The 20,762-nt window shown below is 45.0% G+C and overlaps 1 protein-coding gene across 11 annotated transcripts in view; it reads right to left on the minus strand.

The window, feature by feature from the left end:
* Window positions 1–5,571: 5,571 nt before the first annotated feature.
* Window positions 5,572–20,762, minus strand: part of ATP2B4 (ATPase plasma membrane Ca2+ transporting 4) — a 109,235-nt gene continuing 94,044 nt past the window's right edge. For all 11 annotated transcript variants that reach the window (XM_038380196.1, XM_038380197.1, XM_043500519.1 and 8 more), the window contains one exon: window positions 5,572–14,179. In XM_038380196.1, the coding sequence (XP_038236124.1) occupies window positions 13,874–14,179 (306 nt within the window). In that variant the 3' untranslated portion in view covers window positions 5,572–13,873. The remainder of the gene's footprint in view (window positions 14,180–20,762) is intronic.

The raw sequence follows: 20,762 nt of genomic DNA on the forward strand, positions 1-20,762 counted from the left end.
CGACTCCCAGCATGCGGTGCGGCCCCGGCGAAGCGGCGTCGTCGTTGCATGCTGGGGGATGTAGTCTCCACGAGCTAGGTCAGAGCACCGTGGCGCAGTGCATGTTGGGATAGGTAGAGCGGAGACAGCGACGCTGGAGCATGGCATGCTGGGACTTGTAGGCTGCCTGGGAGCATGGCATGCTGGGCTTTGTTTGTACCTAGTCTGCCTGGACAATTGCAATGGAGAGTGTCCAGAAGTGGGCGTGCATTTTGAATGGGCACTGAGCCTCCATTCTGAAAATAATGTGGCCCTTAATTAACTGCTGCACCATTGCTGCCTCTCACTGTTGTATGGTGAGTCTCCGTAGCTGGCGGTGGTGTAAAAGCCCCAGCTCTTGGGGTCATATGATTAGTTTTAACATAAGTTTCTAGCCCTTGTGTTTGTGGAGAAAAGCTTGTAAATGTTTAGCCCTAAAGGCTCAGACAAGAGAAGACAAATATCAAGGACCCAAACAATTATTATTTTAAAAATCTCATGATTCTGAAGTGGAGGCTGAGCTCTGATTTTTAGATGTTTGGGGTTGGCAGTAATATTATTGTCTTGTTGTGTCTGTGGCATCCCACTAGAAGATCCCCCAAACAACAAAAATGTCAAAGACCGACTTTCACAGGTGCTGAGCGCTTGAAGTTCCTGCTGACTGCAAATGGGGTTGCGGATGTGAAGCACTCCTGAAAACCAGGACCTTGTATAAATGGTATGTGGAGAAAGAGTGATTTCCTAGCATGTATTCGGGGCAGGGACCATCTTTGTGTTCTGTGTTTGTACAGTGCCTAGCACAATGGAGTCTTAGGCCATCATTGGGGCTCCTAAGCACTGCCCAATAAGTTAATAATTTAATTACAATACGTTACTGGTGTAGATTTATAAAGCCATAAAAGTACTCTTGCATGTCGCCACATTGACTTCACTGGGCCCAGATTTCACCTGTAGAGCTTTGATGCAAAGGCACATCCAAATAGACATGGATGTTCTGATACTACTAGAACAGGATTTAAGCTGGAAGAATATTTTTGCTAATTCAAACTATCATTAGCCAAGTTGCAAAGGAAGAAGGAAAGAGGGAATGGGAAGGAGAATGAAAGGGGGAAACGACAAAGGAGGAGGCTGAAAAGGGAACAAAGGATGAAGGAGGGGAAAGGAGAAAGGGAGGTTGAAGTGTAGGAAGGAGAAAGGGATCTGAGAGGAGAGGAGACAAGACAGGGGTGCTGGATAAAACAGCCACCCTCTCCCCTGGCTGAGGCAGCATCTCCTCTTGTGGGGTTCATGCCTGTGCACCGCCTTGGTACTCCCACATCCCCCAGCCTTCAATCCATTTCTCCCTTGCTCTAAGAAATTGATAAGCATTCACTCTGTGTGTGGAGAGGAGTGTGGGGAGAATGGGAGCAAATATGGTTATTCTAACAGTCAAATCCAAACTGTCAGACAGCAATTCCAAACCCAACCAAGCAGAAGGAATGGCCAGGAGCTCCCTCCTCTCCTTGGCTGGCTTCCCCACTCTGTTTTTCTCTCCCCTCTCACTTGCTCCTGGTACTTGTTGGTTTATTTTGCTCCCTGTCTCTTTCTTTCCCTCACGTTCACAACTGTGACTGTGCTCCCCCCACCTCTACCTTACCTGACCCCCAGTTAACTCCTCACCCACCCTCTCCCAGTCTTGCTCAGACCTTGTTGGGTGTCCAGTTGCCATCACTGAACTTTGCCAAGATCTTCTGTTGACTATCCAGCTGCCTGCCTGCTGTTAGCCACCAACCCCCAACTCCCCAAAGCCTCCCATTGTGGCAGGTAGTATGGTCTCATAGTGAAGGCACAGGCCTAGAAGCCCTCCTCGCTGCCTTGCACCTTGTGTTGTCATTTACACCTGTGCAAAGAAAGAGGCGAGTGAACATGAGTGTGGACAATTCTGATGTGGCAGCATTGTACACTCACTTTGCACAGGTGAAAAGGATCCCACAAGCTGCAAGGCAGTAGAGAATCAGGCCCTTGGATTCAGGACTCCTGGGTTCTATTCTCATGGGCTGGCGTGTCCTTAGATATCTCACATCTCTCAGTTTCTCCATCTGTACAATGAGGGGTGATACTTGGCTATATTCATTACTGTTTGTTAAAGTGCTTTGTGATGCTCATAGCGAAGGTTCTTTCTTCCAAAAGACAGGAGCCCCATGGCTTGGGGCATTTAAATCTAGACTGGACAAAGCTTTAGAAAAATACTGTCCAGAGAACAATGCTCGAGTCAGCTACTATGCCATGGAGTTCTCAAACACTTGCGTAGTACAGACCATAGCTTAACAGAGGGTGGGTGTCCTGTGGACACATTCCTTCCCATTCACAATCACGCAGCCCACTTCCCGTCCCACTGATGATCAAATAACATCAGTGACCAGAACAAGTGCTTATGTGGGAAAGTATCCTTGGGAAAGTTTAGGGTTTTTTTAGCTTCTTCTAAAGCAATGAAGTAGCAGGAAATGAGGAGCCGCCAGCACTACTGACCAGATAGATTTCCATGGAAATCTATCAGTGAATGCTCTGCATGCCAATGGTGGTCAACAGATCCTAGCTTGGGAGCCATTAGACTTGACACCCTGGTTGATGCTTTCCATCTGTGGTGATAGATGGGCAAAGTACTGGAATATTTCTGTAGCTGCCAGAGTTTGGATTAGCGACAGGGGGCTTTTAAAGTGTGCGACAGAGATTCACAAGGCAGGGATGCTACCAAATAGAGCAGGAGCTTTCAATGAACTCCATGCCGTTGGAGAAAGCTATTGGTTAACAACTGCATCCATGGCTTGGGATCTGCCTGCCTGCCTCCCTCTCTGTGTGAAACTGCTGTGGCTGCGAGCAGTTGAGCTGGACCCACTTCACATTAAACAGCGCTGGCAGGGCCTTCTCTGGGATGGACTTTGGAACATAGAATTGGAGCACTGGAGGGAACTTCAAGAGGTCATCCAATCCTGTCCCCTGCACTCCTGGCAGGACTAAATATTATCTAGACCATCCTGACATGTTTGTCTAGCGGACTCTTAAAAATCTCCAATGATGGAGATTCCACAACCTCCCTGTATGTTTGTCCCTTGCCTGTCAGAGCCTTTAACTTCTTGGGCGCACACACACTTCAAAGATGCAGGAAACTTTTCATGAGTGATTGTGGAGGAGATGGGCAGGAAATAGGGTCTGGATATTATCTGGTCATTATCTGGTGCTCTTGCATTAATGACTCATCAGTGTTGGAGTACTGGCGGCTTGACACCGTTGTCAGTTTCCTTAATATTTTGATTTTTGTCCTATCAGTGTCTTGAAAGCGGCTCGCCTATGGGGATGGTGATCAGCAATCTAAATACGTGAATCTTAGGGCATCAATTCAAGGAGCTCACGGTAACACAGGACATTACTGTAGCACACATACAGCAACTAATTGACAGCTTTGGCTCTTGGAACCTGCTTGGTAAAGCAGAAACCTGAGCCACATGCTGAGGGTTATCTCCTCTTTTTCTTGGAGGGCTGTGGAATATTTCATTCACCCATGGGCAGCCCAGCTGCTGCATCAGAACGGGACTTGCAGAGATCTGTGCTATGCCTCAGGGCTGGCCTAGAGGGCTTCTCAAAGTCTTTTTCCGCCCTGCCTTCCAATGAATCTATGCACAAGCTCAGACTGGATGATCAGAATGACCCCTTCTAACCTTAAAACCCATCACGTTAGTTTCCTATCTCCTCTGACAGACCAGGCAGTAGAGCGTGGAGCCTGCCTTTCAACCAGCACAGGTGGGTGTAGCATCCCACCTGCTGTTGAACAGTTATCAGCTATACCCTACATAATGTGTCATTCACTCCTCCCATTGTGCTTCCTTTCTCCTACCCCACCACGCATTTTCATTATGTGAAAAAAAAATCAGCTTAGTTAGGGTGATGCTATAAGCCTTCTGCATGCCAAACGTGCCTGTATGTCCGCCTGATGCCTAACTTGGATTGCAAGCCTACCTGCCTCTGAGACCCATCCCGTCTTATGCACACCAATGGCATGACAAAAATAGCAATGAATTTAAACTGGTTGCCTTGCACTAGAGGAGAAAGCCCTGGTCCTAACAAGAGCTTGGTTTCTAGGATACAAAAGGAAGCACTGGAACTGAGGGAAAGATTGTTTTATTCTTTACAGCTGAGATATTGGAGGGGCTCCTCCATTTTGACATCCACTGCTGAAGCCCTGTGAGTGCAAATAGATGAGCCATATGGGATAGGTTTCCCTTCCTTATGCTCATCAGCCTTATTTTTTAATGAGCTATTGAAGATTCTTCTTCCCTCAAACCAAAGTGTAGCCACACTAGAGCTACCAGCTGAGGTATCAAGCAGCTGTGTCAGAAAAACCAACGCTGGGCCTTCGCATGGCAACACAAAGCACCACCGGTTAGGCCCCCAGGTCAGCAGCAGGGAAGGGTGTGACTGAAAGAAAGAAATGGAGAGAGACCAAATTTAGGTGTTCACAGCAGAAAAGAGGGGAATTAAAAGGTTAGGAAATAAAACCTAACCAGGAAGAAATGACAGAGATAAGAGACAGGAAAAGACAAACGATCACCGGGGAGAAAAAACTTCCTGGATTTTGTGCACACTCAGGCCAAGCCTGATTGCTGGCCGCTACTGCCTAACTCACCAAGACTGATCCCTCAGACTAGATAAGGGCAAGCTAAGCTAAACTCCATTAGGCTCAACTGATGCAAACTCCAACTTGCCCTTGTCTACACACGGAATTGACATGTTAGCTCACATAATGTGAAACTCAGCACAGAAAAGAATGAGCAGGTCTAGCGTTGTTTCAGCTGGGTACGGTTAACCCTAGGGACCATATGAATGCTCAGCTGTATTTTACAGTAGGGTGACTGACATGTCAAACACAATGTACTTTCCAAGCATCGGCAGGCCTTTAGAGGGAGTATACCTAGAGTAATCGATAGCAGCCAATGGCAGAGTTGAGGTAGCTGTGTACCGACAAGCTCTCAGCTAGATCCCTCAAGGTCCCATTGGCCTGGCTGTAGCCCCATGGAGCTAGCGAGTTCAAATACAGTGCTTCACCCTGGCCCAACTCATTCCAAGAAATAACCCAATGGGGCAAGTGAGAGAGAGAGAGACTGAGTGTAGTGTTAATAAAAGGGCTGCAGGGGAGTAGGCAGAGACGTCTGTCCTGTGCATCTTAGACCCCAGTCCGCCTTGGCATACATCCACATCTCTCCATGCCTCGAGGACTATGAAATGAGACCAAATACCAGCCACACACAGACAGCTCCCTCTCCCCCCCCCTCCCCTTTTTATTATTTTTAGCTTGACACTGATGAAGCCCAACACACACCAGGAAGGAAATAAATAGGTGACATTTTTGTTTCTTTTTATTTACAACGGGATTAAAAAAATGCTTGCCCATGAATGACTGATAGCCTCCCCTATTCAGTCTGCATTTGTCAGAGACACACCGTGGGGGACTATAGACGCCGACAGACATGGAGGACAGAAGCAGTAAATATGTAGCACTGATATCTAATGAGGCTTTGCTTTTTTTTTTTTTTTTTTTTTTTTTTTAATTAAACCACAGAATAAGGCAGTGAGTCACTGGATCCATTTTTTTTTTGTTTGGCTGTTTAAAGCAGCAAAAGTTCATCACTTACATTAAATCGCGACCCCAGGCAGGCTGCAGGAGTTCTCTGTCAGCCACCCCATTCAGTTAATGAAGAATGAGGTAGGAGGCTCTTGTGAAATGGAGTTGAGTCAAGGCCCAAAAGCAGTTAGCAAACTAGCCAAGGTAGCAAAAGTTTGGTTCAGGAGGAGGTAAAAGCCCAAATACTTAGCCCACACTGTAACATGCAGTGGGAAGTAAACACCTGTATGCCGCTGGGAGCCTTTTTAAATCAGTTGTATTCCTTTTTGAAAAAAGTCATTTTTAATTCTGGCTCCACTTTTCAGAGGTGCTGAGCCCCTTCCAGCTCCCATTGACTTTAACTGGAAATGGAATCACAGGTACTTTGCACTTCTGAAAAGCAGAACTTTTCTGCAGCAGTGAGTCTACTGAATTTTACAGGTGCCAGTCAACAGAGCACCATTGGCTTCAATGAAGCTATGTTGATTTATAGCAGCTGAGGATCTGACCCATGGGTTAAAGGATTTGTCTATACAGGAAAAACTGGCATAACTATACGGCTAGTTATACCGGTAAATTTCCCCACCTAGACACTCTTATGCTGGAATAACTGTGCCTTTTTTCTGATTTAATTTAAACCCTCCAAAAGCACTAAAGGCAAAATCAGAAAAAAGGCACTTTTAATCTGGAGTAAGCATTCATATAGACACTTATCAATGTAACTAGAAATAATTAATTATGCTGGTAAATTTCTTCATGTAGACTAAACCTAAGGAATCTCACCCAAAATTTAACACTAAGATTAGCTATGCCCACCCATGAAAGCGATCACCACCACGGGCTTGTCTGCTGCTGTAACTACATGGATACAGTTATACCAATATAAAGTTGCTTATACCTGGACAGTTTATTCCAATAAGTGAAGGAAGAATAAGCTATGCCAGTATAACTACATCTAGACTAGGGCTTGTAATGGTATAATTATAGTAGTAGGAAATCACCCCTCCCACTGAAAAAAAATTATATTTGTACAAAACCTGTGCAGGCCCAGCCTCAGGGAGCATGGCCTTTCCAGCAAAAGGAACTTGAATAATGAGGGGCACGCTGGACCCCCCGACCTACCAATTTCAGCAACATGAAGTTGCTTGTTTCACATCAAATCCAGGTCATGCTACAGCTCTATGCAAAGCCATTTATGTTAAACAGAACTTTTGCCCTATTTATCCACTCCAAGAGCCTAAGGAAGGCAGGCCCAGCTTGTCAAAGGATATAAAGGAGTTAAGTGCCTAAATACCTTTGAGGATCTGGGCCCAATCTGCTGGGCTTGTATCCTGATCTCTCTTCTCCACTCAGTTTGGGCCCAACTTTGATGGAGACGCATGGAGTCCAATATCTTAGCCTTTCCCAATCACACACAAGTTTGGCTACTGTGGGACCTCAAAGTGGTTCATCAGTGACCCCATTCCAGTGCCTCTGCAGCTGGTAACCTGGCACCATAACAACATATCTTGGTAGAATTAATGGCAGTTGAGTTCCCATCAAAGTGGCAGGATGGAAATAGAAGATGCAAGCTCAGTGGCAGTGGGAATAATGATCTTGCTCGTATCTGCCAATGCCCGCCCAACCAACTAAATTATTGCACAAAAGAAACTACAGGCCAACACAGTAACAAGGAACATACATTATGCACAAAAATGAGAGACCGACAGAACCACAATTATTGGTATAACTGGGTATGGGAAACACCACCACAACTCTGTAAATTAGCATCGCAGCTGCTGTTCAGAAAACTGACTAGGTCTGAAACCACTGGGAAAATTTGGAGCATTTCTGCTGAATAGCATCCAATCAAAACCAGCTTTTACTTTTAAGAATAAACTCCATTTCTGACTGCATCTTTTAAAACCAAAAAGACAGGCCTTAGGGGTTAGCTAGTGTGTGATCCCCCAAAAAAGAGATTCAATATTTGACAGAACTCCACTGGAAACAACAGTGACCCTGCCAGGCACTTGCATTCCAATTTTTGTAACCACTTCTCCCAGTCACCTAAGCTCTGATCTAAGCTTAATTCACATCAGTTGATTTGCTGATTTCTAGGACAGCAGTCCTCAAACTATGGGGGCATACCACTGAAAGTGTGTGGGAGTGTGTGTGTGTGTGTGCAGGGGACCCAGGCCAGCCCCAACAGGAGGCAGCACCACCTATACCAGCTCCAGCTGCAGCTCCATTGCCCAGCTCTGCCCTCATTCCCACAAGTCTCCATCTCTAGCCCCAGCTCCTCTCCCATACACAGCTCTGCCTTCAGCCCAAGCTCCTCTCCTGAGCTGACTGTGCAGTAATGACGGGGGCGGACATCCCACCAGGTGGTCAAAATATCCATTACGTCTTCAAAATTACTCCTAAAAATGGTGAAATCCCTGAATAGTTTTACTTGTGGGAACAGTCCCACTGATGCTGATAAGACTACTCCGATTAGTAAAGCCCTTCCTGAGCATAAATGCCAAAGGATCAGGACTTGTTTCAGCCACATCTTTTGATAAATTTCAAACGCTAATTGCTGTTTGAGACTCCAGCTCAACAAAACACTTAAGTATGTGACTAAAGAGGGATGGACTTAAATATTTAAAGGGCTTTACTGAGTTGCGGTCAACACTAGAAAGGTGCAGTTCAACTCTATTGCCACATACTGCATTTGGAGAGTTTTTGGAGGGACACTGTCAGAGGAGTGGGAAAATGTCTACATAGCCATATGTGTGAGAAGGCATTAGCTTTGGCTAGTATTTGACAGCTGCTTCTGGACCTTGCTCGCAGATGGTAGAAGTCAGAACAATGGGAACAAACAGTTCAGTACAGTCATCCACATCTGAAGAGGGAGGTTGGAAAACCTTTTAAAATAAAATTGTTTTCATGGTGTGAGATTGAAACAAATCAAACACCACCAGTTTCCACACTACAGCTTTGCTCTGAGATGAGCCTTTAAGTGTAACCCTTTGTCTCAGCTTCAGTAGATGATCAGTGACTTCACAAGCTAGTAGACATACACTAAGGACAGCACAATTACGTGTGGGCACATTTTATTCTCTTGATGCACTCGCACATTGTTTCTGCTCAACAGCAAAAGCTTTATTGATTCAAAACGCTACCCCTTTGTTTCCCCGGCTTTATCTTCCCCCCTGCCCCTTCCATTTCCAATCACAGCGTTATCTCTGCTTAGAGTTCCAAATTTTCCCAGAAGCAGCTAGTTGACAATTCATTCAAAAAAGTATTTTTTTCCTCCCAAGAACCATATAAATTACATGCAAAACATCATACAGAGATTAAATATCAAAATGCAAATACAGATCAGGTGCACTTTAAGCTGGATTCTAGGTTATGGCAAACACACCAGGGTACATATTGTTTTGAAACCACCATTGTTTTTAATGTCATGCATACCACATAATATTCAGTCTTTTATTGTGTCATTTTTTCTTTTTTTTTTTTAAATACAAAAATACCAGTGCTTATTATACTAGTTACTGAAAAAAACTCAAATTCAAACCTGCGTGCTCTTTTCAAAAGAAAGATTTTGGTTATTTTGTTGTTTGTTTTTTTTTTAAAAGAGAATCAGATAAATATATACATACAAAGTATATTTTTGTATATATATTTATTGAGGGTTAGGAAATAAACTAAAGGCCATTTTAGCCATGGACTTTGCTGAAAGGCTAATTAACTTAAGAACCCAACCACAGCCCCCTCTTTTGGGGGTGGGGTCAGCAGGGACATCAGAGGCATAAAGCACAAGAGGTCAGACAGCGAGGAAGAAGAGATGGGCAGAATTACTGACAAGGAAAAGGAAAAGAGACACCATCATGAAAAGGACAGCACAAGCCACAAAGCAGCATTGTTTTTGACTCATAAATCCTAGGTAAGCCTGAAGGAGTCATGGTCAGTTATGATATCAGGCCAAAGTTATATTCACCACAACTATACTTAGCTTGTCCTTCTCTCAGCAAGATTTACGGCTGGGGTATGTGTGGGGGAGTTGAGTTTTCAGAGCACATTTCAGGAGATCCTTATGGATAGCTCAGAAAATTGGTAAATTCACGAGGAGGTAGGGAAAGCAGAAGATGAAGTCATCTAAGACTTTCTCACAGCACAAACAAAACTACCATCACCCTTCCCCTCCTCTTGGGGCTGTAGCTCCCAGAGACAACAGCAATTTGCCCCACCACCACAGGTGAAGGCAGAAAACCTAGGGACATGTGAAAATCAAAGGCCGTGACTGGTTTTTTTGTTTTTTTTTGGGGGGGGGGGGGGAAGATGGAGTCCCTGTTTGGTGGAACGCTGGAAGAAGTCACTATAGCAACCGATCTTCTCGAAGATCCCTTCCTCAGAGAGCCTGATCCAGAACCCACTGAAGGCCGTGGGAGTCGGCCATGGGCTTTGAATTGCCTCTTCCCCAGCATGATCCAAAGTTAAACCAGCCACAAATAGTCCATGCTCCCCCCAGAGAAAGCTTCTAGATGAGAGACAGACTGAACATGTTCCTCTGCCGCAGCTCATTTATTTTTACAGCCTACCCATGGCTAAAATTCAGTTTAGTATTTTTCCTTCTGGAGATTTTTTTTTCTTGTTTTGTTGTAAATTTTTTTCCTTAAAAACTTATTGCACAAAACCTTTGAAAATTAAAGTCAGATCCCTGTGCAAACAACGACCCCCCTTTCGAACCTAATCACACGATGAAAGCTCCTAGAAATGGATATTCACCATTGCACACAGGAAGTGATGTAATGTCTTTGGTACCAATCCGCCACTTGATTTAACAAAACAAAACAGACCCTACCCTTAAGAATTGGATGCAAAATAGTTGAAAGTGTTTTAACAGAGCATTCCAAGGCAAGTTAATACGTATCACAGGAGATTACTTCATTTCCTGTCTGACATGGCACTATCTAATTCTCCCCATCCCACCACCACTCATTCCGTTGGCAGTAAAAAAATAAAATAAAATAAACCTCTCTCCATCTTTCAAGGCATGTTTCACAAAATTCATTTAGGCTACCATGCCTTTTAAATTGAATGCACCATCTCTTTCTCCCCCCATTTTAAGTTTCCTCAATAACTTAAGCCATAGTTAGCTGCTGCCAGTTTATCACTGAAACTAAATAGAAAAAAAATTACATAAAAAAGTATTCACAATAAATGCTTATACTTTAAGCAACCAGCCATACCAACGTAATTTATATAAAAAAACAGTTCTGTGTAATCAACTAACTTTTAGTACAAAGATGGCTGCTCAGAGAAAGGAAGTAGATTGGAGTCTGATCAATCCTTAAATTACCTGTCACTTTAAACTGCCAGTTATGTGATCACGTTCCATTGCAGACACATGATTTACAGCTTTGTTTTCCTTTAAAAAAAATACATATGGCTGACTTAGAAATATCAGTTTCTGATCTAAAGAAAACTATATTTTTTGCATAATATTTATACATAATTCCCCACCCCCACGACTGAAACTAGAGCAAAAAATAAATTGACTAAAAAGGTAGACCAGACCCTCATGGTGACCTGCCAGTCATAGAAACTTCTGGGAGTGATGTTTTAAGCACCTCCAAAGTCCCCCCCCTTTTTTTTAAAACAGGTCTGAGGTAATAAAAAACAAACAAACAAAATCAGTGTCCCCCAAAAGTATTTAATAAATATTTACGTAAGTGCCTAAGAACACCGTATTTTCATCAGTTGTATTTTTTTTGCAAGTACTTAAAATAGAAAAATGATCTTTTAAGTAATGTAAGCTTTAGAACAGAAAAACGAAACTCCTTTTCTCTTTCCCATCAGATAAGTCATGTAAGAGACAAAAAGCAGCTAAATTTCCCCCTTAATCCCTCCCAATTATAGCTCACATGAAGAATGAAAGGAATGAAGGAAGCAGGTGGGTTTTTCTCGATGAAAGGGATGGGCTTTGATTTGCAATTAAGATGCACAGTGGTGGTTATTTCTTCTTGGTATTGGCAGTTTGTGGAGCCTAGCATCCCCTCCTCTTTACTAGCCTTGGAGCAGAAGACCCTGTGAAAAGGACCTTTCATTGGTCTACCCTGAACAGATGTGGAATGAAGCGTGACAGCGCCAGGGCATGAATCCGTGTTGGGTTGTTTAAGGAACACTTATTTCTTGGCAAAGTACCGAGCTCTCAAGTGGCAGACGGTGCTTTGGGCAGTGCTTGGAAAAGGCACGGGAGTTTTTGCTGTGCGTTCTTTAAAAAAAAAAAAAAAAAAGAAAACGAATACGTCACTCACTCAGTAAGATATATCTGCTTTTTGGGAAGGAGACTGGCCAAGGGCCCCTGTCCCTTTTTTGTCACAAACCCTTTAATACAGGCAGTTGCAAGTGGGTTCTCTTTCCTTCCAGGTACAGCTTTTAATTGAATAAGGAGTTAGATAAGGGAGTAAAGTAGGTCACCTTCTACAGCATTTCTCAATGACACCAATCTAGGGCCAAACTCTGAGAGGTACAGAAGTGAAATCAACAGGAGTTGCAGACAGCTCCCATCACTCATGATTTGGCCCTTCCTTGGCTTCACAAGTGAGTTTGCTCAGAACTATTTCACCGAGTGGCTTCCCAGATGATCAAAAGCTCAAGCCCAGGCCTTCTCACCCTGCCACAACCTAAATATCAGGGCACAAGCCTAAAAAACCGAGAGCCACATTAACAATTAGCACAGGACATTCTGGAACGGATTTCTCCAGAGTAAGTTACATTGGCTATGACCTTAGCTTCACGGATCATCATTTCTTGCATCTGTTTGTAGTACTGAGATGCAACCAGATCCAGGCAAGAGGAGAGGCAAATTTGGGTCTAAGGTGGAGAGGGGACCTTTGTGACAGGGGAGAGTGGGGCAAAGTCTAGCTATCAAGCCTCCTCTGAAGTTCTGAAGAAGGAGGTGCCCTTCCCTTCCCAGGAGTAAGACAGCCATGTTACAGGACAATGCCCCCATTTGCATCCAACCCTAGACACACACAGACAGACAATTCCATCATGAAGCGGGTATGTACACTGAATGGGATTGTGCAGATATGGCCACTGCAAATATGGCCTCCCCTACTGCAGTCTCTTCTTTCTGTCCTAAGGGACCTGCAAAACCCAGCCGCAAGCTGCCCCAGCCTTCCATCAGCAGCTGGCACTCGATTCCCATCCAGACCCCACCACCGCTTTGAAAAGGATATACACCATGTGGTATGTTCTTTGGGATGAACCTTAGCTGCAGCTAGCCTCGCTCCAGGGCCAAAGGAATATTTAATCTGACAGCATAAAAAAAACCAAAACACACCTCTGCTCATCAAAGTGGTTCAGAAATGATTTGCTATTCAATTATGCACAACTCTTGCCGACCATCATCATACAGTTCAAGAGCAAAACGATGCATTTAAAAAGATCCGCAGAAAGTAAGACTTCTTATTTCCAGTCACTGCAGTTCTTGGAGAACATTCCCAGCAATGGTGGCAGCATCTCCCATGGGGCTTTGTAACAAAGCAGGGTCTTTTTCAAATCACATCTTAGCCAACATATTTAAGACTCTTAAATCACCCTCCTCCCTTGTTTTTAATCACAGTTAGCATGTTGGAAACAGAGACACATACAAAGACAGACAAGTAATAAAAGGTTAGGTACCATTTTTTCAAGGTGGAAGACTGGTTTACATGCTCTAACCATCAGAATCTCCCGCAGGGAATACCGGTTTGGTTTTTCTCTTTCCTCCTTTTTAAACACAATTCAAGATTTTTTCCCCCTGTTCAATTTTTAAATCTGTACCTTCATGCTGCTGCTCCCCTACCCCCAAGTGTGATGTTATCAGGGGTCAAATCCCACAAGCTAAAAGACCCAAGTCACCCCACAAATGCACCCTCAGATGGCGAGCGTGCATGTAAGACTATTTAAGACAATCTGAACCTTTTCTTTTAACATGCATTTTTCAAAATGAAAAACCCCTACGGACACACGGAACCTGACTCAAGGAGAAGAAATATCAACTTGGCTGCTTCCCACTTGGGCGAGTACCCACTGCAAACTGCGCCTTCCCCACTCCATGGTACTCTGGTTCCTGCCACTAAATCATAAAAGGAAAACAAAATTGTATACATATGAGCAGTTAACAAAGTGACCGCTCTGCAATATCAGTTATTGGTGCTGATATCACACAGGACTCAGGGTGAAGGAAGTATCAAAGTTCAAAGGTCAAACCGATGATTCCAGGCCATCTAAGGGGCTTACAAACTCTGGGACGGTGTTCTCGGCTAGATCGCTGTCCACCGCATTGTTATTTTGGTTGAGGGAGAAGGATTCACCTGGGCTACTCCCACCTTGGTTTTCGAGTCCGTCGGTCTTGGAGTCTTCTTCTGCGTCGTCGAGGAATGGGGTTCGAGGCTCATCTTCCTCCAGGATGAACTCGGGGTGAGTTGAGAAGTTATGAATGGAGCTTCTGGATTCGGGTTTCTTGAGGCCATCATATAAAGAGCTACGGAACGCATTCACCACTTTGATCTGTCAGAAGGTTGGGGGATAAACAGAGAAGAGGTGAGAGGCAGCCGTAGGGAGATCGCAGGGACTTTAGGTGAAAAATTAAAAAAACAAACAAAAAAAACCCCACCACTACAACACGGAACAAAACTAAATAAAAATAAGAGAAATTATGGGAAACTAGGATGGCCACATGGATCAAATTCAGGAGTAGGTATGTGATGGGGAAACCGACTATGGGGCAACTTCAGAAGCTGTAAGAAAAGACAAACATTTCCAAACAGATCACTTTGAAATGAATGGAAATCAAAATGCATTAGTTCTGGTGTGTGCACAGCACACGCTTCTGTGTGTTTAACAAAAAAAAAAAAAAAAAGACAAAATAAAAGTAGAAATGCAACTCAAGAGAGGTGGGTTAGACACACAGTGATTTGGCTTCTAGGCAAGTGTGAAGTGATGCATTTTTAGTTATTTTTTTAAACCTATAAAAAGGAATCAGTTTAAAGGTGTCATGGCTTCATCAACTCCGCGTGGAGTGGCAGATCCAAGCAGATGGCACTAACAACAAACGTACCCAGCTGAGCATGCAAGGAGGAAACCAAAGCAGTGCGAGGTTCCACGTTGTAGCCTAGATTCTGGTCACGAGCTTCCGATCCTTGCCTATGCCAACACGTTTAAGGCCAGCGTTTCCATAAGCAGCCGCTGCTTTCAGGTGCCCAGCTTGACATATGTCGGACCTGGCTTTCCGGAGACGTGAGGTGCCCACAGCTCCCATTTGCTCCTACAACAGTCATGGGAGCTGAGCACTTCTGCAAATCAGGCCCTCTGCATCTCAAGTTGGGCAGAATTTATAAAGGAGCCTAAGGCATCCCATTCACAAGGTCCTCAGGGTTCCTTTGAAAATCCAATCCTGAAAGCCTAACGCCTTCTTGCCCCACCCTGCAGTCAAGTCACAGTTTATTCGGTCACAGGTTTAAGGTGCAATTTACATTTTCAACACACAAAGGTGAAGCAGGCAATGACCTGGTAATGCTGCATTTTTGGCGACGGTGACTTCTCCACCTTGCGGGATGTGGCAGGTTTCCATGGTCACACTCACCCCAAACCCACACGTGTGCGTGCGATGTAGGTCATTCCATTGCAGCCAGTGCATGTACATGGAGCGCGGAAGATTGCATCCATTCCCATGAGTGACTTGTATGCAAGGAACACTCAGGGTGTATGCATTCTAAACATCAGTTCAATTAATGCATCCTCATACATTTAAATGGCTTCTATATGGAGCTGACAAACCAAAACCACTATTCCAAACCCTCTGAACCTTGAGAGGTCAGAGAAAAGTGCTATCCAGATCCAAATTGCACCCTTGTTTTGCATAATAAAATGCTACCTATTTGTTTCCCCCTCACCCCCAAGTATTTCTAATTAACCTCTGGCCACATTCCTTTGAGTTCCCATGCTGTCAGAGTGCCATGCCTCACATTGCATGAATTACTCTTGTCCACAGCTCCCAATCTTCCCCTGCCAACGGGCTCTGGAGAGCGCCGGGGGTCATGGAATTGCAGCCACTGGTTTAGCCTAGACATCAGCCCTCATTGAAAGTTACATTCCAAAGATGTTCATCATCATCCCATTACAGTCATGACCTGCTGCAATCTACTGGGTTCACTCCTTCCCCCAGTGAGTGGAGGGAGAGTTCCAATCAACCGTTTGCGTTGGATGGAAACTGAGCTGATTCTGTTTTTTGAGGGCAGAAAGGACCATCCTCTAATCTCTCCTCCTGCATAAATTACTCCATGAAAAGGTCACTCAGGGATTCCTGAAGTGGAGGGAGTTGTTACCACTCCAGTGTACTCTCAAGTCACTGCTTTAGATCGCTTTGAGCATCCCCCACCAGCAGCAGAGATCTGTGCCTTCACCCAGCCCTGAGTTACCTTCGCCCACTGCTCTGAACTCACCATCTAGTCAGTTTCACCTACCCGCTTTCAGATGCTGCCTGTGGAGTTAAGTTGTCAGCACAGTGCTCTTAGTCCTCTGGTACCTAGACTAGCCCAGAAGGGGTAGCATGGAGCCCTTCATTAAAGCGCCGACACCTGGAAGATGCACATGCCTGCAAGAGCTCCTTGCTTCTGCCTGCACCACTCCACTACACCAGCCTCCAGAGTGTCTCAACACCTGCCCTACGTCCCAGCTAAATGGATAGAAAGCAAAAGGAGGAAGGAGAAACTCAATTCCTCCACTCATAAGTGCCCAAACTTTCTCCACTGTACCTTGGAGAAAAGGCCATCGATCCTGGTAAGTCAGGAGGGGACACCACCACCCACCCCTCATGAAATTCATTGGGTTAAATATTGTTTACTGTATCACCAGCAGACTCAACTGGAGACACCAGCCAGAACGCCTCTCATCACCACCTCCCAGACACCCAAGATAAAAACTCCCCAAAGATCTTTGGTGTCAGCACAATGACAGCATACCAACATTCACAAAGCATAAAAAACAAGGCATTATACAAAGGGAAGCTTGAGATGAGACCTCCCCCCTGCCCCACCAACTTTACAGGCTCACAAGTCAACCTATAGGATGCCCGTGTCCCCCACTTTAACAGAGACATGCTTTTGGGCTGGCATCTCCACCCAAACAGATGATGGTGCCCCCAAGCCTCAGGATAATGACCCATGAGCATTTTGATGGAACATCCTCATTGACACCAGCATGAGGAGGGCTTTGAAAGCCAAAAGCTTTTAATCTGTAAAAGTAAAACAAGCCCATCCTCATGTCACACATGGACAGATAAGCACACAAACACATTGGCTTGCAGTGGCCGGAAGACAGGCAAACACACACAGATCCGGGGGAAGACTTGAGTGTCCACCTTCACAGTGGGGAGCATATAGCCTAACCTGTGAAAAGGGAAGGTTATATCCAGGAGGACAGCATTGAGGCAGCTGGAATTCAAAGCCTCTCACTAGAGCACGTCTGTGAAAGATAGATTGGGTGAAGTAGCTAGAGAAACCCAGATGCTTTGGGGTTCCTTCCAAGCTGAGCAACCTGGTACTCCCATTTCCTTTTCTTAACCCCCATCGCACTGCAGGGTACCACAAAGCTACCGAGGAAGAGTAATGTAGAGCTGGAAAAGACCTAGACCAAAAAGGCAATGGAGGCCCGTTTATTATACATAAGGGGGCAGAATATTTGTGGATTCTACTGGAAAAGCTTTTGGCCTTATTGCATACCAGGACATTAGTCCATCTCCCAACCAGTAAAGCATCATGCCTGTATATTACTCCTCCATCAGCCATGGCATGAAGTCATCAGAATATTTAACATTACTCCTCCTCCTAACTTTTAGTTACCCTTGCTTGAGGGAGTTAGCTATGCTGGCATTAGTGCCAGAAAAACCCACTTCTCTGAAGCCTGAAGTCCCCCCGCCCCCCAAAGTGAAACCAAAACCCCAACCCTGTTTGGTGCACACTCGGATAACTCCAGAAATCAGCAATCGACACACAGACCTCTGAGAAATAGGCACTGCACCGCTACAAAAGCGCAGGAAACAAGCAAGCAAGCAAGCCAACCAAGAATGATACGTCTGCGTAAAACAATGAATGCTTAGAGATTTTCCAAGCAACCCAAGGGATTTAGACACGTTCCAAACGCGTGGCTAAACCCCCTAGACTGCTTTGAAAAATCCATGTGCAGCAATAAAGCTAGTGCCATCACTTGCTTTTCAGCTTTTAACACAAGTGGGTAACCTCCCCTAACAGCATAGCACTGTCTCCCCCACCCCTGGCTAGATCACATACAGAAGTTTATCAGTCCACTTCTTCCATAGAGCGAGCACAGCTGCTCCTTTAGCTCAGACAGAAGAGGCTCATGCTTTTAGATCCAAAGTTCCTGGGCTTTAACTGTGCAGGCAGTGACCGATCCAGGAGGATAATTACAACTGGTTGGTCCAGATGTCCATGTATGGTTTTGACTTCTCTAACATGTTAATTCCCCACTCAGCTCATAAAGGAAATTATTTTGTTGCCTTCCCCCATGCAGGCCCCATTATTTCTGCGGTTGATCGTAAGAAGCTGTCGGCAGAACTAACGTAAAACCAATGCAAATTCCACCTTGTTGTTATTGGATCTCTGAGTAGGAAGACAAGCAAAGGAGGAACAGTTTAGGGATGGGTTCACCAGTCTGGAGAAAATAAAAGTCCATCCAAACCCTTGCTCCAAACTGGAACCACATCACTGAGGGGTGAAACATTTCACTGGCCTTTTCTCATTGTGTTTGGTATTCAAGCATCTACTCAGCACTTCCGGGTTCAGGTGCAAGTTCAGAAAAAACTGCAAGAAATTGTTATTTCCCGCCTAGCTAGAAGCAGGATTTCTGATGCTCCTTGCAAGAAAGCCTTTTGGTGCAAGACTACCCAGCCCACCTTTGCCTCAGGTTCGGATCAAACATCTTAACTTATCCAGATATCCCCCCCCCCAATTCCAAGCCATAGAAAGTTCGTCCATGGCTAGCGAGTTTTCAGAGCACTGCATGAATTATGGCCACTTCATGGGGAGTTGAACAGTTTAAGAACTTCCCATGCAGAAATGTCTGCAATCCATAAGAGTGGCTAGAGTCTATGCAGACACACAAAGGGTGATGTCAATGACATGTTTCAATTTCTCTGAAAATGTAGCATGAACACCCATCTTCCATGCCCAGAACAAGGACCTGCTTTTCCTCTTCATTCCAACTTTTCCACAGCATTTCAAGCATCAGCTACACTGGGAGTTTGCCCCAATTCCAGCCCCTGGACTAGGTGAACCCAGGCAAACCCCTAGGTCAAGCTACCACTTGTACTGGCCAAGCTCACTGCTCCTTGAAACGGAGATAAACAATGCAAAGGTGTGGCTTGCAGTGCTTTACCCTATTCAGACTAGGGCCTTGGTGGAGCTGGGACACCGATAGCTGCAATCAGGGCAAAAATTCCCAACGGTGACACAGCCTAAATCTAAAAGCTACCAGCTATGGTTCACTCATGAGGTCTCCCCTTTGTTACATCACCACCCAATTCAGGACTGCTGAGATCTGGCACTGTAGGACTTTCCACCAGGAAGTAATAAGGGGAAGACAGAGCAGCTCAGTTAATCTGTATTCAGAGATACACGGTTTTTAGAAAAAGAGAGAACAGCAGAAAGGAAGTAGAGCCAAGGCTAGATAAAATGGAGGGAACCCTTAGCAACCTGATTTAGCTTTTGGGAAAGTTATCATCTGGTAGGGCTCATTAATTCCCTCCAGCAATCAAGTAGAACATCAATCAATGAGCATAAATGGTGTTTTGCTGGGACACATCAGCATCCACTATGTTTCTCTCCCTTTGCTGGAGCTCTACTGTGTGGTTAAATATATTGATCGTCCTCCCCCAAACTGAGCATATTCCCTTCTGAGAAGCCCATTACGCTGGTGCGTAGAGGCACAAGTAAACAAAAAGGCAAACTCCTATAAATTCACTAGTTGGAAGTCTGAACCTACTGAATGGCAAAACTCCCACCGACTTCCACAGGGCCAGGATTTCTCCCCACTGCATTTTATAACTGATTCCCCACCCCCCCAAACTTGGCATCTAAATTTGCAAAGCGCTTGAAGATCTATGAATGGAAAGTACCATAGAAGAGCTAGGCATGATTAACTGTGCACTCACAACCTTGGCACATTCAATGCCAGGTGTTTCCACATGCAAGAGGACAATGGGATTCTATAAACATTTTTAAAATCAGCTGTCTAGGTGATCTACCTAATTTGCACATATAGGGTGAAATTCAAAGGCCCAGAAACAGGCGTACATGCCAGTAGTGTCCTATGTAAGGCCCTAATTCAGGAAAGCACTTACACATGTGCTTCCTACTTAGGACAGCATTAAATAGGGAGGTCATTTGTCTGCTTATAAACCAGGCAGTCCTTTTTTGAGGTAGTTTGTCCCATCTGAGACAAAACTGGATGTGGTTTTGTCTTGTATCGGACGGGGGATGCCATAATTAAGTGCATGCTGTCCCCCCACCCCCAGCATGTCCTCGTACGGACTGTGCGTGCAAGATCCCACTGGCAGGGGTGGGGCGGCACGCTCTTCAAAATGGCAGCCTCCTGTGTGGCATGACCTCACATGCAAAGTTATGTGGAGGGGGTTGGTGCCATGCAGGTGGTGGTAGGCCCACACTATGCCCAAAAGTACTGGAACGTTCCATATTCTGGACACGTGCGATTGGCCCCATAGCATTAAATGATGCTTCACTCAAAATGTCCTCAAGGCCCACTGACTGGGATTTAAGCACGTGCTTAAGAGCGGACCTGATTAGGGCCCTAAGACCTCGCAACCGTGCTTTGTGGGGGGACTTAATCAGTAGTTCTCTGCACAGGGCTCTGTCAATTCCAGTGACTTGTGGCTCACACAACATGCAAGTTACTGTGAAGGCCAATCTGGAGGCTGTTCAGCTACAAGTTAGTGCTAAAGCTAAGTGGTCCCACTGACCTCCAACAAACCAAGACTTAAGTAAAAAACACCAGCTCAGAGGATTTGAGGGGAGCCATGTCAGAAATCCTGACTTGTGGAAAGAACGGCTTCCCCCAT

Source organism: Dermochelys coriacea, chromosome 21, assembly GCF_009764565.3.
Source record: "Dermochelys coriacea isolate rDerCor1 chromosome 21, rDerCor1.pri.v4, whole genome shotgun sequence".
In the NCBI taxonomy this organism is placed as follows: domain Eukaryota; kingdom Metazoa; phylum Chordata; order Testudines; family Dermochelyidae; genus Dermochelys; species Dermochelys coriacea.